General features: G+C 40.7%; 1 protein-coding gene across 1 annotated transcript; it reads left to right on the top strand.

Moving 5' to 3' along the window:
* The first annotated feature begins 263 nt into the window (after window positions 1-263).
* CHST6 (carbohydrate sulfotransferase 6) lies at window positions 264-9,180 on the top strand. Its single transcript, XM_031950001.1, has 2 exons — window positions 264-682; window positions 7,099-9,180. The coding sequence occupies exon 2, from the start codon at window positions 7,138-7,140 to the stop codon at window positions 8,332-8,334; it is 1,197 nt and encodes a 398-aa protein (XP_031805861.1). The 5' UTR covers window positions 264-682; window positions 7,099-7,137; the 3' UTR covers window positions 8,335-9,180.
* Window positions 9,181-19,810: the final 10,630 nt, after the last annotated feature.

The following is a 19,810-nucleotide window of genomic DNA, read 5'->3' as shown; positions in this document are numbered from 1 at the left end:
GGCCCTGAATGGGAGGGGAAAATCCCGGATGACTCTGGTCTGGGGACGGTGTGCCTTGCCTTGTGGCTGGCACATCTTTGCTGCTACCGGCCTCTGCCTGCCCCCGCACCTCCACATTCTAGGATAGGCGCTCCCAGAGTGGCAGACGCCCTGGCTTTTGGACCCAGAAAGTCTGGCTCTGCTATTTGCCGACCACTTTTTCCTCATTCGGCCTCAGTTTCCTCATTTACAAATTGGGACTAGGTGATCTACGCACCTCCACATTCTAGGATAGGCGCTCTCAGAGTGGCAGACGCCCTGGCTTTTGACCCAGAAAGTCTGGCTCTGCTATTTGCCGACCACTTTTTCCTCATTCGGCCTCAGTTTCCTCATTTACAAATTGGGACTAGGTGATCTGTCCGGCACTACGGTCCTCGGTCCCCTCGCTGCCCCGGGCTGAATCCCACCCCCACCTCGCTGCGGACTGGCGCGGGGATGACAGGGGATGGGGGAGCGGGGAGGGGTTCAAGCTTCCCTTGCCTCCTGTCCCCGCCCCTCCCGGCCGGTGCTGCGGCCACGTCTGGAAGCCACTTGTGCTCGCTGAGCTCCAGGACGGCAGAGACGGCGCCCCGCTCCCGGGTCAGTGGAGGGCAAGAGCAGAGAGGTGCAGCCTGGGGCTCGGGGTCCCGCCAGCTAAAAGCAGGTACGGGCGGCGGGCGGCGGGCTGCAGTCCTGGGGGTAGGGACTGGGGTGGAGGGGGTCAACGCATCTCCGGTCCCGGCACTCATCGCTCACCCAGTAGGAGCGGCAGCCTCCGGGGTCCCCGGGATCCCTCCTCTCTCGGATTCAGTTCATTAAGTCTTAACCTCGGGTCTCCAGCACCTTCACGTATCCGTTCCCCTGGGCGCCCAGAGTGCCGGGACAGCCCCCTGCCTTTTGGCACCTCTCCCTCGTCACTTTATTTCCCTCCAGTCCCAAGATCGCTTCTCCTTGTGCCTCTGGGACCTTCTGATTGCTCTTTCTGCTCCCCTTTAAGGGCCAAGAGCCTTCTTCAGTCTCTGGGTCCACTAAGATCCTCTCCCTTCTCCCTGCTCTCCCATATTCCAGAATCCCTTCTATCCCTGAGTTCTGGAGTTCTCCTGTTGCCATACCTGGAGAATGACCCAATCTTTCCCTCCTATCCATTCCTGGGGTCCTCCTACCCTGCAGGGGTCTCTGAATGACACAGTGATAGCTTTGGACATCCTTGACTGAGGGGGAAGGGCAGACCCTGGGATGAGTCAAAGTGGGTAGTCCTTCCTGAAGCGATTTCATTTGGGGAAAGAGAGCCCACAGCTCTAATGGCTGCAAATATATAGGAGGATTGGGGCATTTAATGATAGGGACTGCCCACTGCATTCTACTTCTTAGAATTACAAAAGAATGGGTAGGATGTTATGTAACGCCGGAGAAACTGAGGCGAGATAGAGGTTAGAGAGTTATAATTAATTTATTGGAGAGTAAGTCAGTTGACTAGATCGGATTCTTATCTCCAAGTATCTCATCTCAAATGTGGGGTATAGAGATTCTTTATAGGGAGGCAGAAGCATTGACATAATGGGGAGTGGATGGGGTGACATAGGGAGGCACTGGAGATGGGAAGAATATCTGATATTCTAATGGGGAAAAGTATCTATATTCTAATAGATTGGGATGGGGAGCAGCATCTGATATTCTAAAATATAAGATCTTTTAGCCTTTTCAATTATTCTGATGATCAAGAGGGAAGGGTGGTATGGTAGCCTGAGGTTTGGGGCAGAATGACTGAGATAGGGCAGTTCAAGGAGACTGTGGCATTACAGTTAAAAATAGCTACTAATTCAATAAGTTATTATGAGTGCTTCCTCTGAAAACAAAGACAAATTACAAGAGTTACTTGTCCATGAGGATTTTACTTTCTACAGGAATGAATCTTTGAAATCATTTAGTTTCTTTCCTTTTCTTTCCTCCTTCCCTCCCTCCTTCCCTCCCTTCCCCTCTCTCTCTCTCTCTCTCTCTCTCTCTCTCTCTCTCTTTTTCTTTCTTTCTTTTTTGCTGAGGCAATTGGGGTTAGGCCCAGGGTCACAGAACTAGGAAGTATTAAGTGTCTGAGGCCAAATTTGAACTCAGGTTCTCCTGACTTCAGGGCTGGTGTCCTAACCACTCATTTAGTTCATTTTTCATTTTACAAGTAGGAAAACTCCATACTCCAGGAAAATGAAATGAATTTCTCCCCTGCCACCAACAACAGACAACTAGTTAGTTAGTTAGCAAGTATCCAGGTCTGAGCATTATGAGTATAGAAATTCTGTTCTAGGCACAGTCTGAAAAGCCAGTGCAGGCAGGTGAAATACTTCAGTGGAGGGCAAGAGCAGAGAGGTGCAGTCTGGAGCTCAGGGCACCTAAAAGCAAGTATGGGCAACAGACAGGCTGCAGTCCTGGGAATAGGGACTGGGTGAAGTAGGAAGGCCCTCTCCTTTAGATGCTAGAATCCCTTTCCCAGATTGTGTGTGTGTGCTCGTTATTACTGGCACAAGGGAAACTTTTTTATGTTTCAATGAGAATGGAAATATTTGTGTAGGAGCCACACAGCTCAGTGTAGAAATGGGGAAGACGCCAGAACTGGTTAAGGTGTCTAGAAGGATGAATTACAGAAAAGAACCAGCCCTAAGACTGGGCTAATTAGATTTCATCTAAAAATGTGACTGAGGCTATTCCTGTTTATACTGTCAAGTACCAGTCTAATCCCCTCCACTCCCAAAGTAGGACAAGGCTGTTACTTCTCCCTGGGCATTTTACATAGATTGGATGGATCTTCATGGAACCATCTGAGTGCCCAGAACTGAATCCTGTGTGCTATATTCGAGGGGTGCCCCATGTACTTTCTCTTTTCATAGCAATGATGTACATGATCAGCACTTTTGTCCAGGTTGCTATGTTGGGTGAAGGGAATCAACCATAAATAACAATTCTGTAAGTTTCCCACCAGGAAGTGTGGAATTAATAAGGGAAGATTCAAGAACTGTGGTCATAGGAGGATTAGCAGTTCTTGAGAAAAGCTTACCTTGGGAGCTGTGTCAGCCAGAGCAGAGTGGCTTACGGACACTTAAAGAGACTTTCTTGATGTTTCTGTATACCCGGTTTCACTGGAAATGAAATTGCAAAACAATATGGTTTATATCCATACATACTTTAAAGAGATCTTGCAAATGTTGATTGGGATCCTGAAAAAAAAATCTCTACATAAAGAAGGTAATAAAGGTAAATAAAGGTAATAAAGTGGGAGAAATAGGTAAGAAAATCAAAAGTTCCCATTAATGGGAAAATTGAGACCTAGAAAAGGGAAGGAAAGTCTTACTTCAAGCCACTGAGACAAGTGCCAGAGCTAAGAAAGCACTGGTATGCTGACTTCTGAATCTGGTACTGCAGTCTCTGCATCTGTGGACACTGGATCATGAATCCCCAGCACTGATTTGCTCGTGTGTGTGTGTGTGTGTGTGTGTGTTTGTGTGTGTGTATTGAGTGGGGAGAAGGGGGAAGAGTAGAAGAATGTTGCTGTTCAGGATGAGTTATCCCTTTCTCTAGGATTCTTAGTGGTTAGAGATTTATTTCTTAGGCCCTAAATAAACATCAGAATTAGGAAGAGTAGATAGAAGGCAAAATCTATTGGTGTCCAGATGCCGTAGATAAGGTCTGTAAAGAAATTATTCAAGGCAGGAAAGGGGACTGTACTCCCAACCAAACACCAAAGACTGTCCTACCAGAGGCTTTCTTTACATTTTCTTTTCAATAGGTCTGTAACCTAGAACTGCAGGAATATCCTTTTTTACTGGGTGCCTACTTCTTGGCTAACCCTTACAGAGCTCTGATTCCTCCCAGCTTCCTGGCATAGAAAAATCCTCTTTCCATTAGATCTCTTAGAGACAAAGATTGGGTAGGTCTTAGTGGCACCTGAAGCTATTGGGTTAACACTTTATCATACCTCATCTTAAGCAACTTTTTCTCCTGTTTCATTCCCCCCCCTCCCCTTGGCTTCCTGACTCTATTCCATCTTTTCTTCCCACTTTCTTTTCTTTCTTCCTCTTCTCCCCCTCTTTTCTTCTTCTCCCAGGCTTATTCCTTAGTCTTATGGCATAGCCCACCCTAGATTATAATTTGTTCCTACTATGACCTTTAGAGGCTGCTGCTTTTTTGGTTTCAATCCTCCCTCTCTAAGCTTTGGAACTCCTGAACTGGGAGATCTACCTGCCCACTTAGATCAAGATGAGAGAAATCAGTCCAGCATGCATTGTATTCCACTCCTTCAGATTCTGAGCCAGGGCTCTAAGAGACAGAACTGTAGAAACTGACAAGAGCAGAGCTTTACTGAGGAACAAGGGAGTCTTTAATATAATAACAGCTAGCACTGATGTAACACCTTAAGGTTTGCTAAGTGCTTTATAAATATCTCATTTTACCTTTACAAAAACTCTGAGATGTAGGTGCTGTTATTATCACCATTTTACAAATGAGGAACGTCAGGCAGATGGTTAAGTGACTTGCTAGGGTAATAACTAGTATCTGAGGCTAGATTTGAGTTCAGGGCTTCTTGATCCTACTTTTACTACCTATCTGTCTCAAGTCTTAGGAAGCCCACAGGTAAGTGAAGAATTCATAGATTTGCATTTCAAACTGTTGTTGATCAAAAATCAACCCTTTCTCAATGACTCAAATTTCCCATTTATAAAATAGGAAGAACAGCATCTCACCGCTTCCATATCTCCTGGATGAGAATAATAGCAAGGAATGTTGCTTGGAAGGTGCTTTAAAGTTTTATAAGTCTGTCTAAATAGGAGTCCTTTTGCCATTAAATAAAAGGACTATTTCCCCTTTCTGTTTCTCACCCTCTAACCTACTAAACGTAGTGTCTCTGGCTTTCTAGTGTTAATAGATTTATAGTTATAAGGGAACTTAGAGATGATTTGGTCCAATCCTTCATTTAACAGTTGAGAAAACTGGTTCAGAGAGGAAAATTATTTACCTCAAGTTACACTGGTCTGTGTTTTCAAAGCCAGTGGTGTTTCCAACACACATAATACTGAATGCAACAAGTCAGTTCAATTGTCAATAAATATTTATTCAGCACCTACTATGGACTAGGTACTGTGCTAGACACTGGAAGTACAAAAAAAAAGTTACAGTACCTGTTTTCAAGGATTTCACAATCTACAGAGGGAAATGACAAGCAAACACACATGTATAAACAAGTTATATGCAGGATAAATAGAAAATAATTAAAGAAGGAAAGACAATGGAATTAAGAGGAGTTGGGAAAGACTTGTGGTATAAGATGAGATTTTAGCTGGGTCTTAAAAGAGGCTGGAAAGCCAGGAAATGGAAATGAGGAGGTAGAACATTCCAGGCATGAGAGACAAAGAAAATGCCCAGAGCTGAAAGATAGAGAGCCTTATTGGTGCAACTGCCAAGAAACCAATGTCACTGGATCAGGGGATTCATGTTGGGGAGGAAGGTTTAAGAGAGGGCTGGGTTCAGAAGGGCCTTTCAGGCCACGCAGAGGATTTTATATTTGATCCCGGAGATGGGAGGATATTGGGTAATGAGCTGATGTGATCAGACCTGTGCTTTGGGAAGAGTGGGGAAGAGACTAGAAGCAGACTGGCCTACCAGACTGTGGTTAAGTGCCATGTCCAGGACCATCAGCCAGCAAGTATCTAAGGTTGTATTTGAATTTAGTTTTCTTTGATTCCAGGTGCATTCTCTATTCACTGAGCCACCTGGCTATGATGACTCACAACTGAATGGGGAGTCTGATAGAAATGGCAGAGGGAAGGCTGAGAGCCTGACCTAAAATGGAACAGAGATGAGATACAGTAATTCTTCCCATACCACACGATCAAGGTATTCCCCTGGTAAGCTAGGAGTTCAGTTATCTCCAGCTCCTTTGCCAGTTAATTAGCTCGTGGAATTGAAATTGGGCAAAGAACTCACTCTTATTTTTCCAACTCATTCATTCCCTTATTCATCTTGTAGAACTAATGAATTCTATTCATCTAAATTAATCAAATTTGTTGAGTATCATTTCTGTGTCCAAAGACCCCTCTGAGTAGAGAAGAGAACACGGTTCCCTGATCTTATGCAGTTTATACTCTCATTTATTGGGGAAGTATACTAAAAGAAGTATAACAACATGAACTGATGCTGAGTGAAACAAGCAGAACCAGGAATACACTGTACACAGTAACAGCAAGAATGTGCAATGATCAAGTATAAAAGACGTGGTTCTTCTCACTGAGTCAGTGATCCAAAGCAAACCCAATAGATTTTGGACAGAAAATGCCATCTGCATCCAGAAAAAGAACTAAGGAGCCTGAATGTGTTGATACACATGCTATATTCTTTTTTTTTTTTGGGGGGGGGGGAGAGCGTTATCTCTCCCATGATTTTTCTCTTTTGTTTTGATTTTTCTCTCCCAATATGATTCATAGTGTAATGTGTATTAAAAATAAATTTACTAAAAAAAAGAAGTAAAATAATTAAAATAAATATTTTACATTTAAAATATATTAAGTAAAATTATATTAAAATTTAATTAAATCAAAATTATAAAATATATTACAGACCATAAAAAATGCATATTCTTGTTAAACACTGAGTTTCTATGGTAATCATGTCCCTAGTGTTTCCTTAGGAATAGTTCCTGGAGTGCTTTTCTGTGCCTTACTCTCTCCTCTTAAATGGCATTTACTTTCTTCATTCTAATTTAAATGCAGTTATGAATTGTTAGGCTCTTCTTTATGTGGATGATATATAACATAGTAATATATATAATATAGCAATATAACACAAAATAATATCTATACTAACCGCCTTGATCATACACTCCAGTAGGCTTGGACAATTAGGTAACTTCTCTCTCAATCATAGGGTAAACTCAATCAGAGGGTAACCAAGGTAAAGGGTGGGAAAGGAATATGATGTGCTCTGGGTGCCAGACAGCCCTGGAGGTGATGGCTTGGTCCTATACTTCCCTAAGGGGCTGGGTTAGGGATAAGGGGACACGAGATGACTTTGGAGGCTGACTGGCCCTTATTTCTTCTGCAGGCCATCTGTGCCTGTGGTCTTCCTGGCCCCTGTGGCACCATGGCTTGGCCACGCATTTCCAGCACTACCATGGCTGTCCTCTTCATAGTACAGACGGGCCTCCTGCTCTACCTGTATACACACCACAACCACCTGCTGCCCTCCTTCAAGGAGAAGCCGGCCCATGTCCACGTGCTGATCCTGTCCTCCTGGCGCTCGGGCTCCTCCTTCGTGGGCCAGCTCTTCAGCCAGCACCCAGACGTCTTCTACCTGATGGAGCCGGCCTGGCACGTGTGGGTGACCCTCTCCCAGAGCAACGCTGAGGTGCTCCACATGGCTGTGCGGGACCTGGTGCGCTCCGTATTCCTCTGTGACATGAACGTCTTCAGCGCCTACCTGCCTTGGTACCGAACCCTGTCGGACCTCTTCCAGTGGGCCGTCAGCCGAGCGCTGTGCTCCCCGCCAGCCTGCAGCGCCTTCCGGAGAGAGGACATCACCAGCGAGGCTGCCTGTAAGAGCCGCTGTGGGCAGCAGCCCTTCCAGGCCCTGGCAAAGGCCTGCCGCTCCTATAGCCACGTGGTGCTCAAGGAGGTGCGCTTCTTCAACCTGCAGGTTCTGTACCCGCTGCTGACCGACCCCTCCCTCAACCTGCACATCATCCACCTGGTCCGGGACCCGCGAGCCGTGCTCAAGTCCCGGGAGCAGTCGGCCAAGGCCTTGGCGCGGGACAACGGCATCGTGCTGGGCACCAACGGGACGTGGGTGGAAGCCGACCCCGGGCTGCGGGTGGTGCAGGAGGTGTGCCGCAGCCACGTGCGCATCACCGAGGTGGCCCTGCAGAAGCCGCCGCCCTTTCTGCGGGGCCGCTATCGCCTGGTGCGCTTTGAGGACTTGGTGCGGAACCCACTGGTCGAGATCCGAGGCATGTATGACTTTGCTGGCCTTCGCATTACCCCGCAGCTGGAGGGCTGGATCTACAACATCACGCACGGCCGGGGGCCTGGTCAGCTTAAAGAGGCCTTCAAGATCACCTCCCGAGATGCTCTTAACGTCTCCCAGGCCTGGCGCCAAGCTCTCCCCTTCCCAAAGATCCACAGGGTGCAAGAGCTGTGTGCTGGGGCCCTCCGCGTGCTGGGGTACCGGCCGGTTGACTCTGAGAAGGAGCAGAAGGATCTCACTTTGGATTTAGTGCTTCCCCAGGGAAGGAGCAAGTTCAGCTGGACCTCCTTTGCATCTTCTGATGCTCGAGAAAAGTAGGACTCAAAGCCGCTCTACACTTCCTGGGCCCTGGGAAGCTTTTATTTATGCACGTTGTAAAATCATTGGCTACCTGGAGCGTTCCCTAGTCGCCTAAATGGAAGGAGGGGCCATCTTGGAGACAAAAGCTGGGTGATCTCGACTGTGGATGAGGATTTCTCCACTAATACTCAGATTTGCTGATGCGGGGAACAGTTTTATACAGATAACCCAATTGATTATAATTGAATGGATTTTTTAAAGTTCCAAAGCACTATTGGTTTTTCTCTCTTTACTATAATTTTTCTTTGGCTTCTTTTTAGTGGAGCAAGTCTTTTATTTCCTTCCTACCAGTCCTCTTCCCCTTTTTCCTGTTATCTTTTGATCCTAGCCAACCTAGCTACCTATAGAATGGGGAGAAGGGGAGGGAATGAATTATATGATGCACCACCAGCTGCCTCTATAAAAGTATTTATTCAGTTATTTCCTCTTTCCCCACACCATCTTTTTGTTCATTGGCATATGTCTTTTATGTATATATTTTATGTAGTTTTAGTCAATATATGAATTGCATTTCTAGTTCTAACTTCTTTTCTTTGTGGTATTTCATATCTTCTCATATTTATTTGTGTTCTTTGTATTTGCCATTTTTAAATGGCATTCGAATTATCCTATCTGTACTATAGAGGATAGATTGCTGACCTTGATACCAGGATCAGACACTTGAAAGTTGTGAGACCAGCTGAGTGTCCCAGTGGATAGAATTGCAGGCCTGGAATTAAAAGGTTACTCTTCTTTGTGAATTCAAATCTGGCCTCAGATATTTACTAGCTGTATGACCCTGGGCAAGTCATTTAATCCTATTTGCCTCAATTCCTCATCTGTCAAATGAATTGTAGAAGGCAATGGCAAAACAGTGTAGTATCTTTGCCCAGAAAACCCCAAATGGGGTATAAAAGACTCAGACAGACTAAAAAAATACTCAAAAGCAACAAAGCTATAGATGCTACTCACTTAAGCTCACTGAGTCTTAGGCAACCCCTTCACTATAAATTCTAGGTGAGTATGCTCTTTGTAGATGTAGGGAATTCCATATCCTGACCTCTCATGCTGATGAATTCACAAGTTATTAAAATATAATATTTCTTTGTATTAATATACCAGAACTGGTTTAGCTACTCAATCATTCAACATTTTCCTTTTTAAAATTTTCATGATGTATGACATAACTTTGAATGTCTTTACAAAAACAATGTTTTTAAAAATATATATTCTTGATTCAAATTTCTAGTAATGAGATTATTATATTGAAAATATGATCAGTTTTATAATTCTTTTTTTTCATAAAGATCTATTTTTTCAGCATCACCGATAATATCTATTTCTTCACATTTCCGCCAGCATTTAATTTTGTTATTGTATCTGTTGTTCTAGATATAAAGAATTACCTTTCTTTGATTTACACTTTTAAAATTAATAAGATCAGTTTTTTCCCAAGCAATTATTTATGTAGTTTATATATCTTCTTTTGTAAATTTTCTATCCATATTCTTTTACTATTGGAAATGAGACTAAGTCTTGTGTACCCCTGTGTTCTGGATGTCAGGTTTTTATCTTATTAAAAAAAAGATTTCCCCCCAAATAATTGTTTTCTTTTTTAATCTTGGTTTTATTATTTCTCATTGTACAGAATTGTTTGGTTTTATATGAATAGAATCAAATCCATTTACCTTTTGTTAGATAGACCAGATTTTATCTACTTTCTAAAACAGAACGAAATATATTATTACATTTTCTTCTAACCTTTCTGTGTGGTTTAAAAATAATTAATTTATTGATCTTGCTGAAATTTATTTTGTGATTTATGGTATGAGATATGGAACTTAATTGGGGTATGTGTCTGTATATATGTATGTGTGAGACACAACTAAATTTCCCAGCAGTATAACTGAGTAGGATAATTTCTTCTCCCCAGTGTTAATATATAGAGGTTTAGTAAACATGAATTTTTAATATACCTTTGGTACTCTTTCTGGAATTTCTATTCTAGTCCATCGATTAATTTTTCTGCAATCATAATTTAGAAGTGTATGCAAGCATGCATTCACTTGCTTAAACCCATGACTTAGATACTGTATGAAAAGACTTTATTGGTCTTAGTATCCCATCCTCATTCTTAATAACACAATCTCAGATCCAAATCATTCTGTAACCTTCTAAGGATTGCTCTTCCTCTCTCCCTCTCTTCCCTCCCTTTCCCCCCTTTCCCTCCCTCCTTCCTCCTCCCCCTGCTTTCACTCATCACTACAGGACTGGCCTGAAGCAAAATTATAGTCTCAAATTTCTCTTTCTTCTTTCAGTCTTTCCTTTTAGCAACCCCCTTTCCTCTCCATCCTCCCTTCTTCCACCCCTAAACTTACCTAATACTCTTATCCCTCTTTTCAAAGCTTTCAGCTCCTTTTCTAACTCAGAACAGTTTTGATAAACTAATTCACACTAAGGGATTCAATTCCATAGTGCAACTAGTTGGTTCAGTGGCTAGAGGGCAAAACCTAGGTCAGGAAGACTCTTCTTCCCCAGTTTAAATATGACCTCAGACAAATACTAGTTGTGTGACCCTGGGTAAGTCACTTAACTCTGTTTGCCTCAGTTTCCTCATCTGTAAAATGAGCTGGAGAAGGAAATGGCAAACCATTTTAGTATCTCTGCCGGGAAAATCCCAAATAGGGTCCCAAAGAGTTGGGCACAACTGAAATGACTCAACAATGAAGAAGAAGAAAAAATTGCACAAAGGATTTCATAATATCTTCCAAGGCAACAAATGATTTTAATGTGAGAATGAGCACAATGAAGGATAGCAAAAAGTAGTGGAAAATATATAGTTTGGGATCAGTAAATGAAAAATATCAAGGGTTTTTAGATTGCTCAGAAGCCTTGTGACTTCACATCATGAAAATTTTCTTTAAGAAACAATTTGGAGACATTTAGGTGGTGGACAGGTAGAGTATTAGCCCTGGAATCAGGAGGACTGAGTTCAAATCCAGCTTCAGATCCTTGATACTTATTAGTTGTGTGATTCCAGGCAAGTCACTTAACTCTGATTGTCTCACAAAATAATATGGAAAAAGACAATTCCAAAGGACTCATAATAAAAAATGCTATTTACCTCCAGAGAGGGAACTGATGAAGTCTGACTACAAATTGAAGCATAATTTTTTCACTTTATTTTTCTTGCTTTTCTTTTTTTTTTTTAACATGGCTAATATGGAAATATGTTTTGAATAATTTCACATGTGTAATTGATGTACACTGCCTTCTCATTAGTTGGGGAAGAAGTGGGAAGGAGGGAAAAAATGGGACTTAAAAATTTTAATGTTAAAAATAAATGTATTTTTAAAAAGAAGTCATTCATAAGGCACTGGATAGAGTGAACACCAAAAAAACCCTCCAAAATTGATTTTGACAATAATTTAAAAGATAAAAAGTGACTGACTATTGATATATTAGCATCAGATGTGGACTCTTAGACCATTGACTAGTTATAGCAAAGGTAACAATCAACACTAAGTTAAAAGTAAGTAAAAAGATAAGAAGAAAAAAGTTTTATCTCATGAAAATAGCTCCAATCCAGTTCAACAAAACTATTGGTGTTGAAAAATAGGAAATGAATAAAAGGTGGAGCAGCTAGGGGGCAGAGTGAATAGAGTACCAGCTCTGGAATCAGGAGAACCTGAATTCAAATCCAGCCACAGAATTTGACATTTCCTAATTGTATGAGCTGGAACAAGCCATTCAACCCAGATTACCTTCTCCCCCAAAAAAGAAAGGAAGAAAGGAAAGGAGGGAAGAAGAAAGGAAAAAAGGAAGGAAAGAAGGGAGTAGGGAGGGGGAAAAATGAATAATGGAAATATACTGATTCTCATTACTACCATTCCTATGGAAGTTTTATTAATGTAAGCAGTGATGATAAAGAGGCCAAAAGAACCTAGAAAGTGCCATTTATCAAGTAGAGAGACATTAATTTAGAGAAGGGTTCTTAACATTTTTTTGTGTGTCATGGATACCCTTGGCAATCTGGTGAAGTCTATAGACCCTGTCTCAGAATAATGGTTTTAAATACATAAAATAAAATACATAGGATTAGAGAGCAAACCAATTAATAATGTTGAAAGTTGATAGTCAAGTCAATAGCATCTATTAAGTACCTCCCGTGGCCTTGCATTGTATTAGCATTGGAGATTCATGGAAAAGCCAAAAATGGTCCTTGCTCTCAAGCCCTGTGCTGCTCCTTCTCTCTCTCTCTCTCTTACACTCACATAGGGGGAGAGGGAGAGAGAGAAAGGAGCGGGGAGGGAGGGGGAGAGAGAGACAGAGAGAGACAGACACAGAGAGGCAGAGAGAAAAACAGAGAGACAGAGTCAGAGAAAGAGACAGAGAAACAAAAAGAGAAACAGGGACAGAGAGTGAGAGGGAGAGAGAGAGCGAGAGAGAGAGAGCGAGAGAGAGAGAGAGAGAGAGAGAGAGAGAGAGAGAGAGAGAGAGAGAGAATAATAGAATATAGAAAAAACTGGAGTTACTCCACAGAGGGAAGACACTAAGATTCAGAGAATCTGAGAAATCTTTTAAAAAATGGACTGTACCTTTGGTTTAGAGAATATTCATTTGGAGCAGCCTAGTTTTAGAGAAGCTAGGAAAGACTTATATGAACTGAAACTGAGTGAAGTGAGCGGAACGAGGAGAATTGTAATTGTAATGCAGGGATTTACACAGTAACAAGAAGGTTGTATGATGATCAACTATGATAGAATTAACTCTTCTCAGCAATACAATGATCCAAGATAATTCCAATAAACGTGGGATGGAAAATGCCATCTACATCCAGAGAAATAACTGTGGAGACTAAAGCATTATTTTATTTCTTTTTTTCTTTTTCATTTTTTCCCTTTTGTTCTGATTTTTTTTTTAACAACATGACTAATGTTTTAAATGATTGCACATATATAATCTATACTTAATTGCTTGCCTTCTTTGGGAGGCGGGGAGGAAAAGGAACTTTGGCACTTAAAAGCTTACAAAAATGAATGTTGAAAACTATCTTTACATGTAATTGGAAAAAATAAGTTACTATTAAGGGGGGGGGGGAAAGAAAATACTCATTTGGCAAAATGAGTAGTATCACTTCACAAAAATGAAAAATAAACCATGTAAAAGTAAGTTTGTAGAAAGCTTTGGGTAAAAATCTAGCTAAGCCAGAAGGAAAAAAGAACAAAAACTATAGAAAAAGGAACCAGTTGGTCCTATCCTGAGAGCTGCAGAACAACTGCACTTAGACAGGCAACATAATATTATATGAGGAAGCAAAAACGACACAGAGTTATGGTTGGTAAGAACTCCTGAACCAAACCCAATAGACAAAGAAAACCTATACTAGAGGTGACATAATTTCAAAAGTATCAAGAGACCAACTTTCAATATTTCTCACAGAAGGGGAAATATCTCACAATTATAGCATCTCAGAGTTAAAAGGTCATCCAGTAGGTTTAGTCCAATTTGTATCTGAATGAGAATCCTCTTTTTCTTCAATATGTCTCTGGAAAACATCCAGTGATGGGAAACTTACCACATTCCATTTGCCTAACTTTACCACTTCTCACATTAGAGCAAGCCAGAATATATGTAGTTCATACTTAGCCAGACCTTCAAATACTTAATAGCTTCCAAAAAAAATCTCTTCTCCAGTTTAACCATCTCTAATTTCTTTAACCAATTCTTGTATTAGAAGAACCCAAGATCAGTCATGATCTTGATCCCTTTTATTTAGGGTTATTCTGACTGCATTACCCTTCCTAAAATATGGCATCCATAAGTAGGATCTGACAAAGGCATAGTTCAATGGCATGATAACCCCCCATCCCCCCATGTGGCAGGGTGTGTATATATATATATATATATATATATATATATTAATGTAAGCTGACTGCATTATTATCATTATTATTATTATTATTACCTTTGACTAGCTATTTCACTAGAGAGCCAGACTTCTAATCAAGAAGACCTGAGTCCAAATTCTTCCTCATATATTTACTGTGTGATGCTGAACTAATCAGTTACTTCTCTCTAATCTCCTCATTTGTAAAGTGAGTTAGTTTAATAACTAACCTTTATATAGCACTTTAAGATTTGCAAAGTGCTTTATATATAATATTTCACTGGATTCTTATAACAACTGGAAATAGGTGCTATTATTTTCATTTTATAGATGAGAATAAACTGAGGCCAGCAATAATTAAATGACTTGCCCAGATCATACACCTAGTAAATGTGTCTAAGGCCAGATTTAAACTCAGTTTCCTTTACTCCAAGGCTTAGCCTAATTACATTAACAACTGAATCTATATCACAGAGTTGTTGTGAGAAATAAATGAGAGATTATTTGTAGGGAGATTTGTAAACTTTAAATCACTATGTAGATCCTAGATTTTATCATAATATACTGTTGACTAATATAAGATTTACATTGATATTAATATAGTATTTATATCATTAAAACTCCTAGATTTTTTTCAGACAAATAACTATCTAGCCATCTCTCCCCCATCGTTTATTTGTTAAGTTAATTTTTTTATTCCAAATCTTAGAAGATGACACCTACTTAGATAAGTTCTGAATCTGCCTAACTATAAAATTGGTTAGCCTATAATAAATGAATAAGGAAAAATCATATTATTAGGTAGTACAGTGGATAGAACATCAGGACTGGAGACAGGAAGACTCATCTTTCTGAGTTCAGCTATGGCTTTGAAAAAAATGCTAGCTGTGTGATCTTAGGCAAGTCACTTAACTCATTTGCCTCTGTTTCCTCATCTGTAACATGAGCTGGAGAAGGAAATGGCTCTAATATCTTTGCCAAGAAAATTGTAAATGGATCTTAAAGAGTTGGATAGGACTGAAAAATGACTGAACATCAAAAGTCAAATTATTACCCCCAAAGATTAAGATATCATGTCACTCCAGTTTGATATCACTTTTTCTTTTCTATAAAATCTTAATTTATACAGGTATTAAGGGCATGAAAATCTGGGACTGGAATACAATTGACTAAAAGCTGTAGATCCTATAAACTTTATTGTTTGTTGACTATGAGAAAGCTATTTTATTTGGCAGAGCAAAAAGCTGTCCAGAAAGGTTCTTCAACTAGGTGCTTCTTATGCATGTGTTAAGATCATACAATATTCCTTGATAGATTTAGCCACAGTGACAACTTTTTCAAACAGGTCCCTGATTATCAATGTCAAGTGAGGTATAAAATAGGGAAAAGTATGCTTGGCAACAGTGTTTGCAACTGTCACAGAAAATATTCTTAATAGGGTTCAAATAGAAGAGGGATTCCCTAGAAGTGGTAAAGGCTACGAAATGCTTCTGTTTGCAGTTTATTTTTATTTCAAGTCCCAGAATGCCTTTCAGACTTCTCAATTAATTCCAAAGCTATTTGAGGGATCACACTAACAATCCAGACAGGAAAAACTAAGTGGCTGAAAAATGCTTAATGCTCTAACTACTACATAGGAGTTGGATGGGAAATTTATTTTGTTAGCAAATAAAAATACTAAATATATATAGTTGTGTGTGTATACATGTATGTGTATGTATATATGTTTATACTTAACACATGAAAAGCATATAAATCTTTGCTGAATGGAAGATTCTTTAATAATAGTTGACACTTTGTAGCATTTTCCAGTTTAACAAAATATTTCTTAGATATTACAGATGAATAAGTTAAACCCAAAATTCAGTAGGAAGAATAAGCAGGTAGGATTGCATTGGAAAACTGTGAAATGCTCCCAATGATATCAAGTTGCTTCTGAATACCCATCCTTTAAATACCAGATTTCTAGCTAGGTAGGGTACACATCCCTGTGATCCAAGTTACTGGGGAAACTGGAGCTGACAGATCTCTTGAGCTCAGGTGTTCTGTGATGCAGTGGACTAAGCCAATCAGGTATCTGCTCTAAATTCTTCATCAATCTAGTGAGTCATCGAGGATGAGAAGCTGCCAGGCTGCCTAAAGAGAGATGAATCAGTCTGTGTGAGAAATGGAGCAGGTCAAAATTCCTATGGCAGTCAGTAGTAGGGTTCAGCTATTAATAGCACCCAGCCTTGTGAGATAGGGAGTAAAAAATTAGTCTTAAAAAAAATCTAGTGATGTTATATAGCTATAAAACATAGAATTCCATAGTTTCTCAAAAATAGAATTACAGGTGATCCAAAGGACAAAAAAAGCTGCCAGGATTTAGCATACAAACGGTGATGACTTTTGTGCAAGAAATCAAGCAGAAGTCTGTGACTGGACCTTGGATTTATTTGATACAGGGACACTAAGAGACCGAGGGATTTGCCAAGTTCACACCCTTAATATGTATTAGAGATGAGATTTGAATTCTGTCTCAGAGGTCAGTTCTTCATCCACTGTGTCAAGTTGCTTCTCAAGAAAAACAGGAAATTTAAGATCAGAGAATAAAGTAGGCAGCTCACGTAAGCAGCCACAAGGAATTACCCACTAAGCAGAAGAATACCTTAAGGAAAGATGGTAGATCCTTTATAGTGAATGTATGGGAGGGAAGACATGGAAGAGAATTAACTGTACAGGAGAAGAATCCAAGAATGGGGTTATGATCTAAATAACTGGAGAGACTAAGATCTGAAGATTCTTGGATCATCTGAAGTATTTTCCCAGCACATGCTCAAAGTATCTGGTAGATGACCCTGCTTTCCCTAAGTGTGGAATGATGCAACTACCCAGAGTACTCTTGACCCAAGAGGACCAAAGGCACCTGTTACTAGAGATGACATCTTCACCTTCCACTGGGCTGACACTGAGCCAGAGGATGTGTGAGGGGAGGTAGCATGTGAGAAGATGCCATATTCCTCCCTGTATCACACCCTGGACCAGAAGTGGCCTCTGATCATATAGCCCATAGCCAGTGTGGGCATCATGTCCTCCAAAGCTTGTCCATAGCTGAAGATCAGATAGTCTTACTTAAAGACTGTTCAGGCAGTCCTCTGGAGGGGAGGATTCAGTGCCTGCTCCCAGATCACAATATGGCTCTCCCCCATTCTCTCTTCCTCTTTCCCTTCAACCTACCCCCTGAGCAGGCCCTTATTTGGGAGTCAGCCAGCCCAATAAGTATGGAGGTTCAGCCAGCAGGATATGTGGTTATTCATCTATATTAGGCCTCCCTCCAGTGAATGGAAAAATAAGGCCCCTATCTCCCATTTCTTCTCTGCCTAGGGAATAGGGTACATGGCAGGAGGAAAGCAGGTGAAGGAAGAGGGACGACTGTGATTTTTATGACGTCTCAGTGTATATGCTTTAGTTCTTTTCACTCTATGTAAACTGACTCATGAAAGTTGGATAAAAGAAGGGCCAATGGAAGTCCCTATCTGCTTTTTTTCTCCTATATGTGTGTGGGTGGAGGAGAGGCTAATGAGAAGATGGCCCAAGACTGAGGGGTATGGCACTCATTTCTCTTCTTTGGGGAGCTAGACTTAGGCTAGCCTGGGGTTGGGGATGGATGATCAAGAGGGAACTTCCCTTGGACTCTGCCTCCAGGTTGGAAGAAAAGGAGGGTATGCCCCATTTTTTCTGTCAGGCTGTGTACTTTCAATGCATGGTTTCTAAGGTTCTTTCCAGCTTTGAATCAATGGTGCTCTGATGCTATGGGCTTTACCGGACCTGAAGTCAATTGTTCAATTCAGTGGGTCCCAATGTTTCAACCACACACACCAAAAAATTGTGTTTGAACTCTTGTCATTTCATGTACTACTTATATTATTCTGCAGTCATTCTTAAGGCACCATTAATGAATTTTTAGCCTCAGACTCCTGGACCATAACTCCCCAAGGGGTTTGTAAATCCTAAAATGGGAATTAAGAGCTTAGTTTTTTCGGCTGTGTAATCTGTAAATAGTGGAGTAAGTAGGAGGCAGCAATGTTCTGAGGACTTGAGAAGTGTCCAAACATTCACAGAATCATGCATTACATATTAAAGGAGTGTAATTCTATGAATACAAAATAAAACTTATAAGACTAGAGCTTTTATCATAATGCTCTTCACGCCCTCTAGTGTCAAAATAAAGGTATGATTCCTGTTGATTCACCATAAAATATAAAATTAAATATCGTGATTATGTAGACTACAAGTCTTTTCTAGTCCTCAATGAAATAAGGTCACTTTGCTGAGGGTGGACAGTTTCGTCACTTTAGATGAGTGTTTATTAAAGGTGAAAGGTTGTGGGGAGAGGAAGAAACATTAAAAACAATCCACAGTCATTAATAATAATAATATCCTATGCTTTTCAAAGCACTTTTACTTGCATAATGTAATTTGATCCTACAGCCCCATAATGCATTATTGTCCCCATTTCACAAATCAAGAAAGGAAGCCTGGAAGTTTACTGACTTGGGGTCTCAGAACAAGTTAGTAATAAAACTAAAAAAAGACAAGAATCTTGTCTTTAGAAGCATAGGAAAGAAACAGGAGCAACAGCCCCTATATAATCAGAGCCTATTTCTGGTCCCAACTCAAACCAACATATATCATTAAAAGAGCCCTTGACAGTGACTTAGGATTTGAAAAGTACTTTGGAAATGTTATCTTATTTGAATCTTAACAGCAGCTCTATTATTATCCCTATTTAAGGCTAAGAAAACCAAGGCTAAGTGACTTGCCTAGAGTCACAGAATTAGTAACCTGAGACCAGCCTTCCGGATGCCAGGCCCAGTGCTCTGTCCACAGTGTCATATAGCACTTACAGAATTCAAGGCCATATTACTTTTTGTGGGCAGCCAAAAATGGATGGGATCAACCAAAGCCTTGGCAGTACTGACTTGCTGAGGCAGCAGGAGTCAGAGACTAATGTATTTGAGTGCATGTGGCTATATGGAGGAACTGGAAGGCTGTCAGCCAGTGATTTATAAAATACACAAACTTAAAATGTCATTCCTCAGAAAAAAAGTGTTGTCCTCTATTTATTCATGGTGACCCCTAATTTAATCAATACACATTATTCCTCATGGTAATTATTGTTTCAGTGATGATTCAATGATCAAATGAGACAATATAAAGACAATAAAATACTTAGCTAAGTACTTGGTACACAATAAATGCTATATAAATGGTTTGGGGCAGCTAGGTGGTGCAATGGATAGAGCTCTAGGCCTGGTGTCTAGATGTACTGAGTTTAAATCTGGCTTCAGACACTTATGAGCTGTGTGACCTTGAACAAGTCATTTTATCCTGTTTCCTTCAGTTTTCTCATCCGTAAAAAGAGCTGGGAAAAGGAAATGACAAACTGCCCTACCCCAGAATCTTTGCCAAGAAAATCCCAAGTGGGGTTATGAAAAGGTGGACATGAATAAAATGACTGAACAACAATATATAAATATTTATTCTTTTCTTTGCTGTCCCCACAAAAGTTCAAATATACTTCAG

The sequence above is a fragment of the Sarcophilus harrisii genome, chromosome 2 (genome assembly GCF_902635505.1).
Source record: "Sarcophilus harrisii chromosome 2, mSarHar1.11, whole genome shotgun sequence".
NCBI classification, from domain to species: Eukaryota; Metazoa; Chordata; class Mammalia; order Dasyuromorphia; family Dasyuridae; genus Sarcophilus; species Sarcophilus harrisii.
The sequence above is the reverse complement of the archived record's forward strand: the minus strand, read 5'-3'. Positions and strand labels throughout refer to the sequence as shown.

Bases quoted from the DNA above. Each gene is read 5' to 3' on its own strand.
- CHST6 (XM_031950001.1), top strand. From the start codon at position 7,138: ATGGCTTGGCCACGCATTTCCAGCACTACCATGGCTGTCCTCTTCATA.